Here is a 21542-nt window from a genome sequence, read left to right on the forward strand (position 1 = left end):
CTGGTGGGGACCTTTCCCACGTACCCCGACCCAGCAGCATGTGTGCAGAGGATCCCTGTCCCCGGCCCTCCAGTGCGAGACCCTGTGCTTGTCCCATTAACAGCCCATTCCACAGATGCAGAACCTGAGGCTTGGACAGAGAGCCCCCAGCCCCGTGGAAGGGAAGCACAGCAGGACGGAGCTCACTGCACCCAGCTGGGCTTGCAGAACCTTCCCAGTGAGCTTTCCCAGCCCCGCCCCACCCCCCTCAGGAGCTGGGGAAAACCTGGGCCTGGTGGGGGCAGGGAGAGGCCCAGCGACTGCAACGGGCCACAGGGTCAGGCCGCAGAGAACCTTCCCATCCCCGGGCCATGGCCTTCCTAACACAGCGCCACGGAGCAGCAGCCACATTCTTGGTAACTTTTTCGCTTTTATTGCCAAGTTCAAATTTACCAGGAAGTTCCAGTTTTCATTTCCACCCTCGTGTTCGGTGCCCACAGAGCATGAGTCACACAGGCGAGAGCAGGTACTTCCCTGGAACCGTCCCTTGGCCCAGAAGCATGAGGGTTTCCCAACCCCTGCTCCTCTGTGGGACAAGAACTATGTACATATTTTCACTTCAGAGGGAACATAAGGAACCCTGATAGTTGATGCCCAATGTTGACATAACTACATTAAATATTTCTTATTTATTGCGTCTAGAGAAGATGAGACTCCGTTCACGCCGTGCCTTTATTTCTAACAGTGCATCTGGAGACCTTAGAGAAATCTAGTGTATGTCTTTAAAGAGGTATGTGTCTTCACTCCCTCCCGGGGGCGGGGGTTGCTAATGCAGGGGCTGAGGTGGGGGGGGGGTAAGCTGCCTTCTGCAGGGAGCAGGGAACAGGGAACAGACGGGCTGGGCACAGGGAAAGGGAGCAGGGAAGGCCTGCAGGGGTAGGCGCCCTTCTCCCTCCTGTCCCTGGGACGGTGGTCTTTGCCCCACACGCCCACTGTGGCTTTGGAGCTGCTGCTGGAGAGCTCCTGGCCTCAGCCTGCCTGACCTTCAGTGAGAGGTGCCCTTGCTGGCTTGAGTCCCTGAACTGGAAGGACCTAGGCTTCTTCACAGCAACCTGCAAAGCTAAGGTTTGAGGGTTCATGGGGCCAACCCTGCCCCTGACTTGGTCAGCCCGATGGGCCCAAGGGACTTGAGGAGGGTGGGCCTGGCCCTTCTCTCTGCGGGGACGTGGAAACAGTAGGCCGGGTGGGCTTGGCGAGTGTGACCCCAGAAGGACACAGTCCCCCCGGCTGCTCTGCAAGGATTCCCGGCTCTAGCATTTTCTGCCTGACCCTGGAGTCCTGGCGCTACCCTGTCTGGGCCGGCCTGCCTCCGAGGGCCCCTGCTGTTAGGTTTGCGGGGTGTTCCTGAAGACGTGCCCGCTCCCGCCGTGATGGTCACGACCTAGCACCATCTACAAGGATGCAGGCCTCCTCCTCACCCACAAGGCGACAAGTAGGCCCTGGTTAAGGAAGACCCGCCCCCACCCCATACCCACATCGTCCCGCTGAGGCAAGCCGCAGGACCAACACTGCAAGCCCACCTCTGGGACAGGCCTGCCGTAGGACCTCCCGCTGAGCCATTGCCAACGTCTCCTTCATTGCTCGGTAGACGTGAAGCTGCTGGAGCCACTGAATTTCAGAGTGCAGGCTGGTGGTCCTGGAGGGGAACCTGGGTCCATCTGCAGGGGCCCGTTCTTTATAATAATGCCACGGGGCTGGGAAGTTGCTCGCCTTCGGTCATTCTGCTGCCCCAGAGTCCCCTGCAAAGCCAGAGTGCCAGCCTGCTCTTCTGTCCAAGCCAAAGATCAGGTAAGACGTGTGGCCAGCTGCTGGCCCCTATGGCTGATGTCATGCCGGTTCCTGTCAGGGACCGCCTGACCCCCTTCTTGCATCCCACCTGCCTTTCCTTCCTGGGGGGCTCTGTGGATGGTCACGGCTCATCCCGGGAATTTCTGCATGCAAGGCCTCCTTCTCTGGCCCGGGGCTCTCCCCTGTTGAAGTGGGGAAGCATGTCTACGCCAGGGCCTCTGATGATGGACAGCCCTGTCCCCACGGGCACCAAGGCCCTCCTCGGCGGGCTCTGTGACAGCAGCAGGGTGACAGAGGCCATGGGGCCCGCGGTCCTTGACCAGGCAGACGGTCTCTGGGCCCGTGTGTGCTGGCACTCCGGGCGGGCACAGGAGAGGAAGGTGTGGAAGGTCTGGCCGCTGACCCAGGAGAGGTGATGGTCACCTTGCCTGGCAAAGCAGACAGGAACGATGCGGGTGTTCGATGGGCTACGTTGGGAGAATCGGCCTGGGCACATCTGGCCCAAATAGAGAAGCAACGGTGGAGTTTTCATTTTTAAAAAATCAGCTTGTGTCTCTGCAATGGCAGCCGAGAGGGACAGTGGCACACCTGAGCTCCCAGGACAACTGGTCGAGATGGGACGTGTCCCTGCGGCGGGTGGGACCTGGCCCTTGGGTCCATGCGGAGGATGGCCTCTGTGACCTCCTCTTACCATCGTGGCCACGAGCCAGAGTCTGCGCGGTCCCAAATGGCTCTCTCCAGACAAAGGGAGGTGGCGAGAACCGAAGGTGACGATGGGAAGCCATCCTGACTGTATTTTTAAATACAGTCCAGAGAGAGGAAGGAAGGTCCTGAGTGGGGGAGCTGGCTGCCATGGCCCCTTTCCTGGGGAGATCTTTCGGGAAACGCAAGGCGCCTTGGCTACTACCACAGAGAAACTTTTGGCCCTCTCCGCTCTGTGTGTACCTGAGAATACATGTATCTCCCTTATCTTTGTTTAAAAAATAAGCTAAACTTTCCAGGAAGGTACTTATCATTCCACAGGCTCGCAGGGTTAGTGAGTGGGAGAGGAGTAAGGAAATGGGAAAGCCAGACTGAGAGCTTCGGACACAACGCTGGGGCGTTCAAGGGAAAATGAAAATGAAATCTTAACAGTACTATTATGCTTTTAACATGACGTCAGACCTTAAGGGCTGAGGATTCTTTTTTTGGACTTTTTCCTTTTTTTTTCTTAAATAGACGCTTTTTAAATAAATGCTTTTTGTCTGCTGCCAAAAGTGGAAATAAATATCCAAAGGAGATGCTTATCGAAGTTTGTTTCTCTACAAATTTCTACCCAGTGTGAATTGGTCCATTTGTTCCAGGCGCACTGGGCGTGGTGGCCGGGGAGCTTCTAGACTACAGAGCGGCTGGCTGGTGGAGAGGGGGGCGGGGGTCCTGCCACCCCAGGGTCACCAGGCTCAGAGACCAGGAGGCCGATCTCTGCCCTGAAGCAGCCGCCTGGTCATCGGGGCTCACTGCGGTGTCCCCACCGGGTCGTCTGCTCTCCAAGTCGTCTACAGTGCAACGGGGATTCAAACGGAGCGAAGGAGGGTGAGAAGATGGCGGGGGTGGTTCCTGGGGCCGCGGGGACCCTGGGTGCTCCCGATGTGTCTCTGAGCCGGCTATCCTGGGTCCCTGCCAGCGGGGCCACACACACAAAGGGAGGCCGCTCGGCGCCCACTCAGTGCTCGGCGGGGCCCGCTGGCTCCGGGGGTGCGGCCTCCTCGCCGGGCGTTGCTGTGCCCACCGCGGCGGGTGCGGGCGGCGCGGGGATGCCGGTGAGGGTGCGGAGGCTGTGGGGGTCGACGGGAGGGACGAGGGTCAGCGACTCCACGCTCAGCGTGTCGGCAGTGTCCTCACAGAGCAGGGAGATGGTGGGCTGCTGGGTGGGGATGAGGCTGGGGGACAGGCTGACTGTCTCCGCGTCTGCGCTCCTTGCCAGGCTCTTGCTGGGCCTGGCCTCTGCTTCCGTTTCGTTGACGATCACCAACTGGCTGGGAAGATGAGGCTGAGGCTGTTCCATAGCTATGGGGTCATCTGGGCGGGGGGAGAGAGAACAGGGGTACACTTAGTCCCGAGACACTCTGCTCCTGTCGGTACCCTCTGCTCCCGTCCTGCACAAAGGCCCGGGGACATCTGGGTGGGAGACGGTGGTGCTGGGGGGACAGCTTGTCCCCACTTCCTCCTTCTGGGGACACAGGAGCTGGTAAATCCAGTCTTCCCTAGGCCTGGGGAGAAATCTGTCAGGGCCCAGGACTACCCTGACTTGTGGTGTGAGAGAACAATTAGGGGCCTGTGCAAAATCAATGGGCAGATGATGGCGCCAGGAAGCCGCCTGGGCGGGCTCCGCAGGAGGGAGAGCCTTGGACCACCTGCCCAGTGAGTAAATACGTGTTTAGGGAGGAAATAGGCTTGGGTGTGCTTATCGCTTCAGGCCATTTCCAGAGCCTACATTTGGTAGCATTTACCCAAGGGGGAACTCGCTGCGGTATTTAAAAAACAAAACCAAACAACAACCAAAAGGGATTCTGTGCAACTTCGCTGCTTGCAAAACCAAAACAAAACCTCAGGCTGTGGTTCATCTCCCGCTCCTTCTCTGTGAGCTCAGTTAGCGCCCAGACAGGGGCCAGTCCTGAGTCCAATCCTGAGTGTCCCCATGGGGGGTCACGGAGAGAAACCAGGGCAGGGGGAAGGCAGGGGAGGCTCCGCCCAGTGCTGTTATTTTTGGAGTGGCAATTTCTTTTTTTTTTTTGGTGCTTTTCAAATTTCTTGATTAGATTACAGACAAATGGCCTATCTGCTTTCCAGTGAGGAGTCGGCCTGGACAGGAACGGCAGCTGAGATTGCCGCTCACGGTGGAAAACATCCTCCCCACGCTGAGCGCTGGTGATCTGGAAGCATCGACAAGAAGGCTGAGGGCATCTCACTTGGAAAGCAAATACCTTATCTGTATGGTTTTTGGGGTTGACGAGGCATCAGCAGGAGGCACTGATGATGGGGTGACGAGCCATCTGTCGGCGGGACGCTGGCAAGGATGGTTGACATGTTTTGTTCGAGGGGATTCAAGCTAAGTGGTTTTTTTTTTTTCTTTTTTTAAGTTAAGCCAAAACAAAACAGAACTGCAAACTGAACAGACGGCAAGAAAACGGAAAAACCAAGAGCAAAAGAAAACCGAAGGGCGTAGAGAATGGGATGCGGGAGAGGAAGAGGCTCCCCACCGTGGAAAGGAAGCACAAGCAACGGACTGAGTTTCCCAGAGAATACGACGGCGTTTCTTCCCCCAAGGCTCCTGGGCAAGACAGGCTCTCAAAGATTCCAGAAAATTCCTTCTTAAGGCCTTTTTTATTTTCCTTCTTTTCATTATTACTATGTATGTGTGTATATATATATATATTTATTTATTTTAAAGAGAAATAAGGCCCAGAGAAAACCACTACATGGGGCTTTGGGTCTGTCCTGGCTCCCGGGCTGGGGTGGCGGTGAGCACTAGCGGAAAATGTGATTAAGGCTGTGAGCTGAGCCCAGAAACGCTGAATAAACACTCCACGCGCATTCTGGTTTCTCTGCACCTCCCTGCACTCGCTCCGCTCAGCGGGGACACCCTCGAAGCACGGGCTGTCTCGCACACGCAGACTCACATCTGGGCTCACGCGGTCTACCTGCCGCTCATCAGAGCGTGTGGTCCCTCTGGGGGCTCACCTGCTCTGGCGGCCTCCACCTGGCTTCCGGGGAGGGCGGGCACGGCTACCGGCCTGCGTACCAACGCATCCACATAAGCTCAGCTGCTGACAAGGCAGTTCAGAAATGACTCATTCTCCAAATGGCACTTCTGTGCCGTCTGGAGACAGAGCTGCCAAAGCATTTCCTTCATGTTCTCTCGAAACTTCTTGTAAGAGTTCCCTCTTTGCTCATTTGCATGCAGATATTCAAAAAAGCTGGCAAACCTCTTTCCCTGATCCCTAATGGGTTTTTTTGGGGGGGATGAGCATAATCAAGGATATGACAATTTGCCCTCAAATATATTTAAAAACCAAGAAACCAACAAAAAAATACTACACATGCACAAAATTGGTTTCTTCTTTAAGAAAGGAACCAACAATTTTTATTAAGAGGGTTGGTTTTTTTTTTCCGCTTAAAAATAGCCTTTTTCAATTTTTATAGGAGAAAAAAAAAATAACCCCTCACCCATCACCTACAACACTTTTTTTTTTTAAACCTAAAAATTTCTTCCTGAATGTGATTTATAAATATATCCATTCCAAGGGGAATGAAAAAGGAGATTTTTTTTCATCAGGGGAAAATAACCCAACGAAGACACGTGCTCCGGTCCAGGGCTGAGCCCTTGGTTTTGTCTCCCTGCTGGTGTTTTTGGCTGGAAGGCCACAAGTAGGGGCCTGGCCCTGAAAATGAGAGATTTGGAGAACATTTTGGTTTCCTGGCCAGGAGCCAGGGAGAAGAGCGGCGGCCTAAGCGGGAAGTTCTGGACGTCCAGGGTTCCGTGAGAGATGCCTGGCCTCCCGACGCAGCAGGTCCCAAAGTCCCTGGCCAGCACCCTCCAGAAGCTGATCTTTGGCTTTGGGGCAGGGGCTAGGCTGGCCCTTGCCAAGTGAAAGTTTCCAGGAAAACTTTGGGTTTGCAGCCGCTGTGCTCAGACTGGGAGAGTGGGACTGCGTGAGTGCGCTCGAATGGGTGTGTTTGTGTGCGCGTGTAGGGGGTCAGCAGAGCATAACAGGGCGGAGGGCAGAGCTCAGAAGAAGCAGCTTTAAATGCAAAAGAAGGCAAAAGGCTCCTGCCTGGGGGTGGGAGGCCCCCAAGGGAAACCCTGAAGGTTGACCCTGAAGGTGGGGAAGGTGGGAGGGATCCTGGGGAGCAGGCAGCAGCGAGGGGCCCTGCGCCAGGAGCTGGCCCGGGTCGGCGGCCACCTGGAGCGCGTAAGTCTGGGGATGATGGAGGGGCCTTGCAGAGGTGGGGGAAATGGCTTTGGCCCTGGCTGAGACGGGACTGAATCCACTCCTGAGCTTTGAGCAAGGTCAGGGGAGACCGGGGGAGGAAAAGAAAAAGAGAACCTAGTTGACTTCTGGGTTGCTTTTTGCAAATTCTACTGTTCAACCCTTGTGATTTAACCCGGGGGGCCCCTCGGAGGACTGGGCTGGAGAACCCCCCACAGCTGGGCAGTCCATGGAGAAGGCCAGTGTTTCCAGGCTGCCCGAGACTCAAGGGTCAGGGATCCCCCCCAGCCCAGGTGAGGCCGGAGGGGAATGCAAGAATGGGCTTCAGGGAAGTTGGGGAGATGGCCGCTTGGAGGAGGTGGCCCAGGCCTGGTCCCCCAAGGCCCAGCGAGGCCCCGCTTGCGGTGCAGAGCCCGCCGCCCAGGAAGGTCGTGGCGGGGCGTGTGGGCCGTGCAGGCTAGCGGATGAGACCTGCCTGAGTCGCCTGTGAGAGGTGCCGTGACAGCTGCCGTTCGAAGCACTAAACCCAGTGGCCGCCGTGACTGTCGGCCTCCGACAGGCTGAACACTCGCCGGCGTCCTTTCCTGCCACTCCTGACTAGAGGGAAACACAGCGACAGGTCAGAGAGAGCCTTCAATAACGGGACAGAGAAAGGGGACGCGGAGAGGGGTGCAGAACAGTGGCAGATGTCCAGCGCGGACGAGAGCGTGAGCGGAGCGGGACGGGGCCTCGGTGGGCGCTCAGGACAGCTGTGGGGGGCACGGCCCTTCTGAGCAGGTGATGCCCCCACTGGGCCCCACCAGGGCGACGTGCTGTCACCACAGCTAGGGACCCAACCGTGTGCTCACTCATGAGGCTCACTCGAGGGTCAAGACAGCGAAGGTTCAGTCCTGTTGGAAAGGAAAAGACTGGGGGTCGTCGGCAACGCGTGTTGTCTGTCGGTGAGAAACCTCCAGGGACAGTTCCACATGCGAACCAGCGGTGAGCACAAGGGCCCTGCACCCCAGGGACCATCTGAGGAGGGAAAGCTGTGTGGTTGGGGGAGGGGAGCCCAGCCGGCTAGTGAAATAAGCAGATTTCCGACCCTCGACTGATGAGGCCCATGGTTCCTGACGTCGCCACACTAAAGCCAACTGCCCGACTCAGGGAGGTCTAGGCAAGCCCTGGATCCCTCCCCAGCTGCGGGGTGCCGCTCTCCAGAAGACACTCACTCGGCTGCTCTGAACCTTTGGAGACCAAGACCAAGCCACAGCAGGAAGGCCTGAGACCAGGTGCCGAGCAGCCAAGGCTGGGTTCTAATCGGCTGAAACAAAAAAGTTAGGAGCATCTCCCTGGGAAGGAAGGAACCGTACTCTCGGACACAACCTTGGGATTTGAGCAAAGCTGAAAATTAATGCCACAAAACACAGCGGGAATACAGCTAATGCTGCGCGGGGCTGTATGCTTAAAAGTCGTTAAAACGGTACGTTGTATGGTAGGTGTAGTTTATCACGATAAAAAAAAAAAAAAGATGAATGCCATGGAGAAAACTAGGCAGAAAAGAACATGTCTTGCTCAGGGTTTCTGTCCTTAAAGTCCCGCCTGACTGGTAACTGACTTTGGTGACGCGCGGGTCAGTCTTGGGCTGTCTGGCTCCCACTGGGCCCGAAAGGGACCAAGCGCTGGGGGGAAGGTCCCATGTTCAGACAGCCCAGGCAGCAGGTGAGGATGGGGAGAGCAGGACCCCACCCCTGCCAGGCTTCAACACTGGGCCTCAACGAACCCTTCCTTCTCCCCATAAAACCCTAAGGGAAGGTCCAAGTGCTCATGATTCCACAGGCCTTAAAAACGGACGACGGAAAGAGCCGACTTCATTTTTTAACAACTGTCTTTTCTCGTCCAAGCAGCTCACCCAGAACACGCATGAGACCCAAGAGGGCCGGTCCCAGAGCTCTCTACCCTGAGGCGTTCTCCCAGCTGAGCCCCACGCAGGGCACACAAGGGCGGGCATGTGCGCTGGGTGCGTGTGAACGTGCGTTTGCGTGTGTGTGTCAGCTGTAACCCAGAACGTTTGCTCAAGTATTCCTACTGGCCCTACGTTTTGTTCCAAATTGGGTCTGTTTTCTCTTCCCCGCCATATGCTCTCTGCAATATCAGCTTCTCAAAACCCTGACCGAGTGTTTAAGGAAAAAGAACGCTGCTAACTCCAACCCGGTCATTGGCTCGCTGGGGAGCCAGCGGAGGCCTATCAGGCCGGACGAGTGGGCAACAAGACGCCGGGTCCCAGGACGCTGCCCAGGGCACCAGTCTCCCCAGGAAGACTTGGCGGGTTTACTGCACTTCCTACAAAGGGCAAGGGGAACAGGTCAGCTCGTACATCTGCTGTTAAAACCGGACAGTAATTCCCACAGCACAGCCTTAACAGGTGAATAACTCAAAATGGAAATAAAATACCCTTTCTCCCAATTCCTTCTAGCTGGTTTCTTTGGTTTCCAGGGAATTCAGTTGTGACCTTTCCTTCAGTTGGGGGTGTCTCTTGTCTCTGATTTGAGGTCCAGCACTTGCAGGAAAAAAGCCACTCGCCAGCATCCACACTCTGTCCCTGGCATGTGGTGGGGACTCAGAAGCAGTTGCTCCCAGCACAGAGGGCAAACCAGTGACCCTCCAGGCGGTGCCCTTCCCCCTGCGGTAAGGGGCCCTCTGCCAGCGCTGGCCACAGGCCCCCGCCCCATGGGCACATGGGCGGTTCCTCACAAACAGGCTGCCCCTTCCTTGGGCTCTGTATGGGAAAGGGCAGGGTTTACAGGTAGACCCCAGGGAGAGAGGGAAAAGGATCCAACTTGTCTCTGGCCATATGCCGGGCTCAGCCTGGGGGGGTGGGGGGGTGGCGCTGTGTGTGACCCACAGACCCACAGACCCCTGTCCTCATTAACCCCTCAAACTTCACTTCTATCTCCGGTGCTGCCGCCTCTGGGAGTCCACTGGGCCCTCCTGTTGCCTCCTGCGCTGCCCGAGTCCCCCGCACCTTTCCTTTGTCACAGTTCTCAACTGAACACTTCTGTGTGGTCACCTGGTGGACCCCGGCCTCCCCTGCTAGACTGTGCGTTCCTTTATTGCCCTCTGTCCCCAGTGCTGCACACAGCAGGGACTCAAGCAAAACCTGTTTGGTTAGAAAATGTTAACGCAGAGACAGGGCCCCAAGACGGGCAGTGATGAGATGCAGACAGAGGCTGGACGAAGGGGCCACCCTTGGAGGGACACAAGTGAGATCAGGTCTGACATCCACAAAACTTAAGTCACCCAGACTCAAGGTCCCATGGGCAGCTGAGAAAATCTGTATTCGGCATAAACAAGGGCCTCTTATAAACCCAGGCACAGAACTTGAGGTCCCCTAGGCTGGACAGAGGGTCAGAGAAGAAAACAACTGAGTATCTAAAGAGTTTTATGGCCTCATTTGGGGATCACCCCATGGGCTGTCAGAAGAGACGGGGCCATCTGGGGTCCACTGTGTTGCTGATTTTGGGGGACTCGTGGGCTTCTCCCCACCAGGGCTACATGGCCCAGCCTCGGTTGACAGGGGTGGCACAGTTGCCAGGGTCTCTGTGAATGGGCTGTGGCTTTTCCCGTGGTTTCTAGAGCAACCACGTACACTGGAAGTAGAAATGCATATACTTCACGGGTAGCCCCCCATGGGGATCTGGACCTGAGGCCCGGGGCTCTGCAGGGCCCCATGGAGGCACCTGAGACAGACTGAGGAACCGCACGGATATTCTGCGGGGTGATTTCAGAAGGCGGACTGTGATTCTGGAATTACCAAGGCTGGGGCTTGTGTGTGGGCTCCTCTGCTTCCCAGCTGCACTGTCGTGGCCAAGCCTCCATGTTTTCCACCACAGGGTTAGGTGGAGGGTGGCAAGTCTCAGCAGAGACACGGAAAGCTGGGCCTGTCTTGTCCCCTGATGGATGGCCTCTCTCGTCTGCTTCCCTGACCAAACACCTGCCCGTGCAAAGTGTGGCTTTGAGTGCAGAGAAGCCACTGGAGCTAATTCTGGCAGCCAAGGGCCTGGCAGCTGCTCTCCCCACTGGGAACTTCCTAGACTCAGCGGCTCTGGCAGGACAGGGGTCAGAAAGCTTCTGATTCAGCACTGAGTCCTCCAAAACCACTTGGGAGGACAAGTGGCCCCTTGACTGGGCCGCAGCTGTCTTCTGCTGTCCCGGCTGGGTGGGCTGCAGGGAGAGGTCCAGGCCCATCCCACCACCTCCGGCTGACTGCGGCTGGGCCCCGTGGGCAGAACATCTGGGGAGGAGGCAGCGCGGAGCCAGCCTGTGCCCATCAGAAGCCTGAAAACCGAGCCGCTGCTCCAGGCCGGCGTCCCGAAGAGCACCCATCCTGATAAAACCTCTCTTCCAGCCCCCACTTCCTGTCCAGCATGGCCCGGGGAGACAGTAGGCGCACGGCGGCCCCACCTGTGTAGGCCTGCCCTTAGGAGGAACATGGATACCTCCTGTGCTGTGCTCCAGGTGGACTCAGAAAGCTGGAGCCCAGCCTGGAAGTTGGCCATTGAGAGGCTAAGGGAATGGTGGCCCTCCCAAGACCTGACACCCCGGCCTGGGAGTCCTGTTGCCGGGCCCCCGGACAGCGAGCAGCGTGTGGGTTCAGATGCTCTCTCTTTCTAGGATCAGGATCTGGGTCCTCAGTTCAGGGTGAAGTGTGGGCTGCCTGGCAGGCCAGCCCTTTGTCAGAGGGTGAGTGATTTCAGTGTCCGCAGAGACTCGGACAGGCAGGCTTTTACTGTCAGGCAGCATAAAAAATGGGGACTCGCATGCTTGCCTCCGCAGGCCTGCCGGGGATGCACGGAACGGGGGCAGGCACTCAGGAGAGCCTGACCGTCACTTAGCGACTGGCGCTGTCAGGCTATGGGACAGTCAGTCTCACAGCCCCTGCACTTCTGATGAGGAGGAAGGTCACTGGCACTGAGCAGGGGATGGTGGGGGTAGGGACAGAGGGGTTGAGGAAAAGACAAGGAAAAAGACATTCGCCTCTGGGGGAAGATGCAAGAGCTGAAGCCCCAGGGTCCACGCTCACGTGAACATGTGCAAACACAGACCTGATTCTGAACATCGTGGGTCTGGGCTGGTTTCAGTTTTTAGGCGAAGAAGTATATGGCTCGTTTGTTTGCTAAGCTGTTGTCTGTGCCGTTTTAAACGTGAAAGAAAGGCATACATAGCTCCACCGGGAAGAAACCTTCCCCCAAAATGCAATCGTAAGTCTGCGTGAGTTTCGGTGCACACGACACAGATACAGAAGCGTGTATATGCAGGCGGCATGAGGGCGCACGCACAAGCCCATGAACACACAGCCCTGCCCTTCGGTCCCGGAACCAGCCAGTGGGAGATCAGGCTGCAGAGGAGGGTGGAGGGCTTTTCTCAGCTTCTGGAGAGAGAGCCATGCTAATGTCCCACTGTGGGTCTGGGGCTGGGACCTGCAGGGACACCTGCAGCCAACCTCAGATGGGGCTCCAAAAACGCTCAGACAAGGCGGCCTCCTCCCCTAGGCTGGGGCAGGGAGGGGGCGGGGGGAGGAACAGGTGCCTAGTGGAAGAGGGTTAGGATGACCCTGGAGCCTGTGGTAGATGGATGCTGGCAGGAAGGTGGGGGGTTGCCAGGAGCAGGCAGGGTTAACCCTTCGCTGGGCAATGTGGGAGCTGACAGTCCCAGAAAGGAGAGGGCACTGACAGAGATCCTGCATGGAGGGAATGAGAGCTGGGGGCCCTCAGTTTGGGCGCCACTGCTGGGGCTCGTGCCCTGCATGGGGTTCTTATCATGACCCCCCGACCCGCCACCGAACAAGAGCTTGGTCAGGCGCCCTGAGGCAGGATGGATGGGTCAGAGGTATGGATGGGACCTTGAAGGAACAGCAAAGGACACGGAGGGTTCCCAAATGAGGGTGCAGACCAGAGTCCCTGGGGCCTCCCAAATCAGAGCTGCCAGGGGCCCTTTGGATACAGGGGGTCGTGCTATTGGGGCATGAAGCTTCGTGCATCCTCAAGCCCATCTCCAACATCCCTGCTTGGGCCCTGCCCCTCTGGCTGCATTGTAGAGCCATGGGGTTCGCAAAAAAACCCTGGTGCCTTGCCCCTGAGGTCTCACCGGGCCCAGTGAGGCGCTTGTGAGTGAGGGGTCAGGGCGGCTGAGAACACAGGGGGCGCCCCCTCGTCTCCCTGTAGCCTCCCTACTCATGGGGTCCGTCTGCGCAACGCTTGCCCTTGCCTGAGGCCCCGGAAGGCGAGACGGGACTCTGGCATGTTCCGACAGACTCTCAAAAGGTATACGTTGGGTCACAGACGATGGACTGCACCGCATGTTTACAGAGAGAACTGGTATGTTATGAAGGAAAGAACAAATTAGCAGGGACACAATGCTTCTGCCAGGTTCAAAGCATCCGGTCTGGGAGACCCCTCCTTGTGGAGGTGCTAATGGGGCAGAGGCAGGCTCGGCAGCTGTCCATCCCCTCCAGCTCTGCGGTCAGGGAAGGCCTTTCTCGGTGGCGGGCCAGCCTGGAAAAGGAGTGGTCCTCCCCTGCTGGGAGCTAACCCAGCCGGCATGTGGGCAACGCTGCATCAGAACGAACACAGAACCCCGAGCGGCGGTGTCCCCAAACACGGCGGCAAGGAGGAGCTGGGCGGGGGTCAGCGGTCTCGGCCCGGAGCGATCGCAAAGTTCCCTGAGGTCCCCCTGCCATCCCCACCCCGCACCGTGTCACGCGGCCCATACCTGACGGGCTCTGGGTGGCCGAAGGGGTGGACGAGGAGCTGGTGCCCCCAGAGTCACAGTGGCTGGCACTCCCACTGCCGCTGGGGCTCCCGCTGGCAGATGCTGAGGACAGGGACGGCGAGCTGTGCTGGTTTATGCACTGGGCCACGGCAAAGCCTGCAAGACAGGTGGAGAGGTGACCAAGGAGGAGGAAACAAGAAGGCCTAGCAGGAGGAGGGCCACACACCCCGATTTCGGGGGAGACGCCACAGGGCAAGCTGCACTTCAAAGGTGGTGCTGGGGACCTTAATGTAATGGCTACACCCCCACCCCCAGCCCAACCCAGTCCCTCGAAGAGTCCCCAGTTGACCTCGCTGGCCATGGGCCTGACCTGGACACACTTCAAAGCCATTTCAAGGAAGAGGGTGCAGCCAGCCAGAGTGCCGAGGGCCTGGAGCCATAAATCAGAGTGCCTGACTCTGGTTTGGCGAAGCGCATGCCATGCCCTTGAACGGGACATGCCGCCTTGGGGCTTCAGAGACATGCTGGTGAAATTCACACATGGACTGGGGACAGCCTCCTAGCAAAATCTTGGGGCCTTCGCTAACGTGCCCGAGTTGACAAAGGCAGGGCCCTGGGCAGGAGGGGAGGGGCCCGCGGGTCTCTCCCTGCCACAGGCTCTGCTTAGCTCTGGAGGCTCTGGTGGGTTTGGTACGGGAGGAACCAAAGCTCCTGCTTGCAGAGCTCCACATGCCCTTGGAGCAACTCTGGGTTCAGAGACGAGAACCGCCCATTTGCGAGGCCAGCGGCCTTCTAGGCACTAGGGAGTTGGGGAGCCCCACGCATTGGAGACACTCGGAGCTGGGCAGGCTCGGCTCCCCATGCAGAAACACCAGAACGCGTACCTAGCATTCTCCCCGCCCAACCCCACTAGCTGGGAGTGTCATCACTAAGTTCTTGTCACTGCACTCTGCTGGGGGTATGGTGGGGGCACAGGGCTTGACACACTGGGAGTGTCCTTTAGGATGAAAGGAGGCCCATATGAACGAGCCCATCTTGGAGCCCCTTCCCCGCAGACCACGGCTTTCTGTCCTTTCTACTGCCTGCTTTGCTAAAGGGCCGTAGCTTCTGATTTTATTCACTAAATACAGGAAAGCTTCCAGGGAACAAAAGCCCTGAGGATCTCAGGGGGCTACGAGGACTGGACCGTGGTGGCTTCTGCCTCAGCCCCCACAAGCTGGGCAGGACCACGGTCAAGGCGCTCTGTGGAGCCTGACGCTTCTGCCCTGTAATTCAGAATTGGTGCCCAAGTGGGGTGGGGATGTGGTGGTGGGGGGGGACATGTCTTCCTCCTAGCTGACAGTGGGAGGGATCCCATACCCAGCCTGGGCTCTGGCACCACGCAAACTTGTGTTCTCTCCCTGATCTGCTCACGTACCAGCCGGTGGGGCAAGTCCCTGCGCTATCTGAAGCCCCCTTCACAGACCGGTGGGCAAACATGGGCCTGGCTGGGTGGGGGGGGTGGGGTGGCGACCTGTGGCTTCATCCCCCTCCCAGCTCAGGACAAGTGGGACCCCACACCTGTCCAATGTGGAGGGGCTATTTTGTATTAATGTTTGCGGGAAGTAATTTCTGTCTCAAGATTAGCTCTTTAAAAGCCAGGTCTTTATGGTTTTATTGTATTTTTTTAATTAAAAAATTTTTTTTCTTCTTTTTTTATTTTTGAGTATCATTGACACGCAACGTCACATTAGTTTCAGGTGTCCCACTTAGCGATTTGTCAAGTTTATACATTACCCTGTGTTCCCAAAGGTAGCTCCCATCTGTCCCAGGACAACACCATTAGTATGACCGACTCTATTTTTCATGCTCCGCTTTTTATTCCCGTGACTTCCTCATTCCTTAACTGGAGGCCTGTATCTCCCTCACCCCCCCCTCGCCTGGGCAAGCGGCGTCTTCATTTAATACCCCAAGCCAGGCCCTCCGAGTTTTGCTTGCAACGTTAATGGCAAGGGGACGTGAGGCCTTGTGGGAGTGGAATGGGTATCTTTCGTGGAGAGCAGAACTCCTCTTCCCCAGCTACTGCGGACGGACGTCCGCAGGGAGAACAGCAGGACTGACCAGCTGGAGTTCCCAAGAAGAGGCCTTACATGATGTACTGTTAGCGGAGGGGGAGGCTCGAATGAGCTACGGCAAACGTCGAGGCAAATCGGAATACCAGTCGGGAAGATTCCCAGAGGGCGATCAGCCGCAGCCCCAGAGCACCGGCTTTATGGCCGCTTACTTCTTAATCACTTCAAGTGGTAAACCCCCAAGTTTACAAGCTGTTAACTTGACTCGAAAATGAATCACGTCTTAACAAATCAAAATGTCAAGATGGCTTTTCCCCCTCCCCGAGCTGCTTATTTATCAGAGCAATGAACACAGGGGCCGCCAAGCGTGGTAACAGGGTTGGGACCAAGCCTTTTATGCCTCGGACAACGCCCTAGCCGGGACAGACGGATGGCGTGGCTGTCACCAAGGTGGTCACCCACCACTTCTCGTCGGCCACAAGTCTTCTCCGTCAGGCTCTCCAGAGCCCTGGTTTACTGCTCTAAGACCTCCGGGGCCGGGCGTGTGTTTGAGCCAAGGAGAGGCTGAAAACCGTGGCCAGGAGACTAGCATGCCTTGGTTTGGGGAATGGATGAGGGCCACAGCACATACCTTTGGTTTGTGCTGAGAAATAAATAGGAAAAAAAAAAAAAATCACCAACTTCCGATATCACCTGGTCCTGGGGTCTGGCTAAGAAGAGACAACTAAGCACGTCCCCCCCTCGCTGGCTGCTGCCACCACCCCCCTTTCCTTGCTCCCCACTTTATACTCCTCTCCCTTCCCCCACGGCACTGGGAACCCGGAAAGTCTCCGTGATTTTTTTTTTTTTTTTCTGGCCAGGTGCCCAGATTCTTCCTGTCATTTCAAGGGGCCCCTTCCCAAGGTGAGGTGGCAGCCACTGTGCTAGCTGGTCTGACAAGTCAGAGGGGCCAGGAGGGCTCTCGAAAGAACTCAGCAATGCCTGTGGCCTGTCCACCGGCTCTCGCTTCACCCCGGCGAGGTGGTTCTTAATGAACCAGCTTTGGTGGAGGTGCCAAGGGGCTTTCTGGGCACGAGTCAAACACACACGGACTGCCAAGTATTTGTAAACACAGATGAGCCGGAGATCATGGGACAAGGGCACAGACGGAGAGGCCTCCCTGAGATCTTCTCCAGCAGATAAAATTCTTGGCTCTCCCCGAGTGTGTGTCAAAACCAGCCTGTGAAATGTGTGACAAAGGTCATACCATTTTCACGCCATCGGAGTCCACGTCTAGAACTTTCGGCTATGGAAGGCACTGTGGACGGACCCCAGAGTGCACGACACCGATGTTCAAAGCACTGGTGTGTGTACCGGGGAGCTGGAGAGCCCACGTGCCCCGCGGTGGGGGAATAAGGCCGAATGAATTAGAATATTTCTAGGTGTTGGAATCCTCTGCGGGGGCTTAAAAACGCTGGTGGGGGATTAAGCGCACAGGAAAACGCTTGCGGCAGTAAACAAGAAAAGATTAGAAGAAGCATGTCCCACGTGTCCTGGTTGTTGTAACAAAAAAAGAAAGAAAGAAAGAAAAGGAAAAAAAGTCAGGCTCTGCCACCCTCCTTGTGCAGAGTGGACCAGACTGCAGGGATCTGAGCTAAAGTCATAGGAAAACCGGGTGGGTTTTACGACGTGAGTTTTCATTTTAGTTTTTGTGCTTGTCCGAATTTTTTCAAGATTCCTATGATGGTTACTGTTTTGTACCAGAAACAGAAGGGAGAATGAAGACAGGGGCACGAGCTGGACAGGCTCAATCTCTCGGGTCCCTAACACACACCTAGGATCTGTTCTGGCCTCCAGAGCCCTCTCCCCGGGGCTCACAAAGAGCCTCCCCAAAGCTGGGCGCTCTGGCAGCAGCCCCCCCAACCCCTGCTTTCCAGGAGTGTGGGTTCCACAGAGGGCAGTCCGGGGTCTTCCTGCTGCCCTCTGGCCCCATTCTGCCATTTATTCTGGGAAGATGAACTCATGAGTAACTCTCTGGCATGTGTCAAGCAAGAAATACCACAAAAAGGTCAGCCTTCTATTTTAGGCCCCTTGATAGAGGGAGCACTGGGCTGGGAGTCAGAACCCCAAGCCTGGGTCCAAGCGCTGCCCAAATGGCTTTGTGATCTTGGACAAGGCTCCTCTCCTCTACGGGCCTCCACGTCTTGATGCGGAAAAAGAAGACAGTTAGTGAGGCTCTCTTGGCCTCAGTGGCCAATAGTTTTCTTTTTACCTACAAATCTGAATGTGATTTGAACCCTCTGACCTTTATGGGAGGGACACAGAGGAGAAATGCACCTTGAGGACACTTTGTATGCACCCCTTCTCTCAGAATACTTGCTAAAGCTTTCCCTGTGAGACCCAGGATGCTGTGTGGGGTCAGGGTCCAGAGCTGGCCAGCAGCAGCCCAGGGGTTTCACGCTATGTTTGTGGACTGTTCATTTTGGAACCCTCATTTGCACATTGGGAGATTTTTATACCCAAATCTGGACTTCTGGATTCTTAAAATATAAAAGGATCTGGCATCCCTGGGCCCCACTCCCACACATACAGCAGCTAGAGAGAGGGAGAGAGCAGAGTCCTTCCCCTTCCCACCCTGACTTTCCTGGTGCTCCCAGGTGTCCCCGTTGTGAATGTCTATGCTTAGATTCTTGGTCAAATCCCCACACTGAGGAAAATTCCCAACCCCAGAGACCTTTCGTGCTGTCCTCCTCCTCAAACCCCACCGCCTAGAATCACCAGCAGGGCATTTCAAGACAGGGACACCTGCCTAATGGCAAGAACCACTTGCTTTCTGCCTCAGCTGGGCTGTTCCCTTGGTTTGGAATTCTCCTTTGCCTCTTCCGTCTCCATAAATCCCTTCCCCATTCTTGAAGGCTCATGCAGCTCAGGGCCAGCTTGGGCCAAGAATTTCTGCACCAGGGCAGTGACTCCTTCTCACCTCTGTGCTCCAGCAGCCTGCCTGGCCACTGTGAGGAAGCTGGCCTTCCCACGGAGGGTGAAGGAAACTTCACCGCAAAGATGCTTTAGTGGTCTGTACAACAGCTTTCCTTACTTGAACAGCTAACACCTGGGATCCTCTGGGGTTGAGAGGGGTCTGGACAGTGTTTCAGAAACTATGAGCTGTCTCCCAATACCTATACTCCCCTTTGTCTCGTTATAGGCCCTGGAAGCTAGGCATGGCCACGTGGCGAGCTTGTAGACAAGGACACAGAAGTGGCATGCTGGGTTACCAGGAAGGCGTCTTAAAAGGAAAGGGGTATGCATTCCTCCATTATGCTTCCTGAAACATGGATGTGATGGCTGGAACTCCAGCAGCTATCTTGGACCACAGGAGTCACGTATTAGGGATGGCAGAGCATGGAGCAGATAGAGGCTTGGGTCCCTCATGCTTTGTGGAGCACCTGACGACCTTCATCCAGGCTTCCTCTACTTGGAGAGGGAAATGAACATCTCTTTCGGGTTTTTCTTTACTGTGTAGTTGAACTTGGTCTTAATGGACAGTTGCAAAAAAAGCTTCGGTAAAGTAGGAATGTGAGCTGAGCTCTGTGGGGACAGGGACTGGCAGGTCTCCACGGCTGGTGTAAGGAAAGTTGCCCTGCACTTTCTGGGGGAATTCTGCAGGGGTGGAGTGTGGAGAAAGAAGGAAAGGGGCAACTGAGATGGGAGAGACGGCCTTCCTCCCCCCCCCCCACCCCCAAATCGTTAGGAAATGCTCCTTCAACTCTTTCCTTGTGTGGTGTAAGTGGACTTTTTAGGGGGAAACCAGGGAATGGACTGAGTTTCCGTCCACCAGGCCATACAGAAATGATGCACAAGGGCCAAGACCCCAAAATGGTGGGGCCTGCGAGAAACCAGAGGGTGGGAAGGCTTGCCTGTGTGTGGCAGAACTGGGGGGTTGGACCCAAAGGTTTCTTAAGTCTCTGAGGGGCGGGGAGGCCCAGCTGACATCTGTCCTCTGCCCAGAGCTTGTGCTGTGTGGCACATTGGAATTCCTCTGAGGACATCAGTTCCAGGAAGGATCTGATTTTACTTCGCAAACCCACCATGCCATGGGTACCGAGTACTGACAGCCACCAAAACACGAACGAAATGACGAGAGTCCAACAACGAAATGCGGCTGGAAACTGAAAATTCACAGAACAGTCCCCAGCAACGGGAAGCAGACATCACTGTTTGGCTCTGTGCTTCCTGGGAGCGAAGACCTCAAGGAAAACTGTCCCGAGTGACCTCGTTCTCATGACATGCTGTCCCTACACCCTCCTGGAAGACACAGCTGTACACCCGGAGATGGGGCCCTAATCTGGAAACAAGGCCATCTCTCTGCGCTCTGCAAATGCTTTTTTCTGGGCAGCGAAACTCTCATTTATACACGAGCTAAAAATGGAACTGTCTTGGCTCCAGGGTGCCCTACCGGAGATGGGCTTCTCCTGGTTTTTCCAGAACCCTCTACAGATCCACCCTCTGAACATTACAGAGACAGCAAGCAGGTACCAGGAAGGCTGAGCCCCCTGGGCTGAAGAGCTGAGCACCACAGGGCCGGTAAGGTCAGCGAACGAGGTGAGGCCCTGAGCGAAGGGAGGGCGGCCCTCCCAGTCCGCCGTCTGCTTTCCCTTATTTGGTTCAGACGCAGGCACTCAGAAACAGTTCCCTTCTGTCAGGAAAATAAACACGGCCCATGGACATTTGGCCTGTGTCAGGTGGACGGAAGACACCGGTCAAGAGCCTGGAGCAGGCAGGTCGGCCGCTGCCTGTGAGCAAGGGCCTGCATGTGGCCACAGTTTCCTGTTCTTCCTGAGAAGCTGGATATCCGGATTGTATGGAAACTGCCTGATTTTTAAAACTGCTGGCCACTTAATTCACATTCTACTTTCTGCCCGAGAGGCAGGGCACCCCAGGCCAGCCAACCCCAGCGTGTCTCCCGTCTGCATGGGCCATGAGCGCACGGCCTCTGCTGCGGGCGGACGGCGGGCTGTCGGCGTCCAGGCCTCGGGGCCCAGCAAGGGACGCATGGCCTCGGCGTCTCAAGTATGTGGCTCTGAGCTGCCTCGGTCTCCTGTGGCTGTGCTTCCGGGGAGCCAGGGTTTTAAGAGCGCTCTTTCAGGCAAAAGCTCTAAGATGTCAAGGTGAGAGCCGCCTCTCTTAGCAAAAGCCCACATTCATCTGGGTTCCTGCCACACTGAAAAGCCGGGACAAAGACCGCTGAGGGCTGCTGAGGCAGGAGAAAGAACCTGGGCCTCTTCCGCGGTCTCTAGTGTCAGTGTGGCCTGTAGGGCAAAGGTGCCCTGCCCGAGCTTGCCTTGTGTTGGCAAACTCACAGCGCCCACTGCCGCTCAGGTTTTCCCGATGCCGTGCTCCGGCTTCCTCACCACCCCGGCGCTGCTGGGAAGCAGAAATCAATATGCCTCGTGACCTCAGGCACGGAACCCAAGACGGCAGGAGCGGCCTCGGCCTGATGCCTTCCCTCGATGGCTCCTTCCCCGGCTCTGCCCTTTCCCCTCCCAGGGCCGTCAGCCAGGTCCCAGGGTGGGAGAAGGGTCAGTGGGGCTGAGTTTGGAGCTTCAGCCTGCGGAAACCGGGACAGACTGCAGTCTCCAGGGCCCACAGGTCACCTGGAGCTCCCACATCCACGCTCTGGACTCAAGAGTCTGACTCTGAAGCCTGCCCCCGCAAGCAAAAGCACCACGACGCCCACGGGTTCTAGGGGCCAGAGGCCATGGCGTCGGAGGCCACACCGGAAACGCCGAATTACCCACCAACTCTTCAAAGAGCATGTACGCGGGGGGCTAAGAGGGCAGGCTTCAGGTTCGAGCCCCACACCAGGCCAGGCCTGGGTGCTCATCCAGGCCTCCCCTGAGGAATTCACACAAAAATCTACCAACACGGGTGCAGGACCCCTGGGGGTGGTCCCCCACAGTCCATTCCC

The 21542-nt window shown here is 56.6% G+C and overlaps 1 protein-coding gene and 1 long non-coding RNA gene across 15 annotated transcripts in view; one reads left to right on the top strand and one right to left on the bottom strand.

Moving 5' to 3' along the window:
• Positions 1-389: 389 nt before the first annotated feature.
• The window catches only part of CLEC16A (C-type lectin domain containing 16A), a 206455-nt gene continuing 185302 nt past the window's right edge, over positions 390-21542 (bottom strand). For 10 of the 14 annotated variants that reach the window (XR_014306364.1, XR_014306365.1, XM_082714132.1 and 7 more), the window contains 2 exons: positions 13548-13703; positions 390-3885 (listed from right to left, as the gene is read on the bottom strand). Coding sequence is in view for 11 of the 14 variants with exons in the window: in XM_082714132.1 (XP_082570258.1) it covers positions 3530-3885; positions 13548-13703 (512 nt within the window). In the remaining 3 variants the exon portion in view is untranslated. Of the gene's footprint in view, positions 3886-7272; positions 7395-13547; positions 13704-21542 lie in introns of those variants that run through there. The other 4 variants (XM_082714141.1, XM_082714133.1, XM_082714139.1 and 1 more) reach the window with 2 other exon arrangements.
• Positions 3897-5400, top strand: LOC309854724. Its single transcript, XR_014306388.1, has 2 exons — positions 3897-4797; positions 4947-5400. It is a non-coding gene; the product is annotated as an uncharacterized lncRNA (long non-coding RNA).

This window comes from Mustela nivalis (assembly GCF_964662115.1).
Source record: "Mustela nivalis genome assembly, chromosome: 19".
Classification (NCBI taxonomy): domain Eukaryota; kingdom Metazoa; phylum Chordata; class Mammalia; order Carnivora; family Mustelidae; genus Mustela; species Mustela nivalis.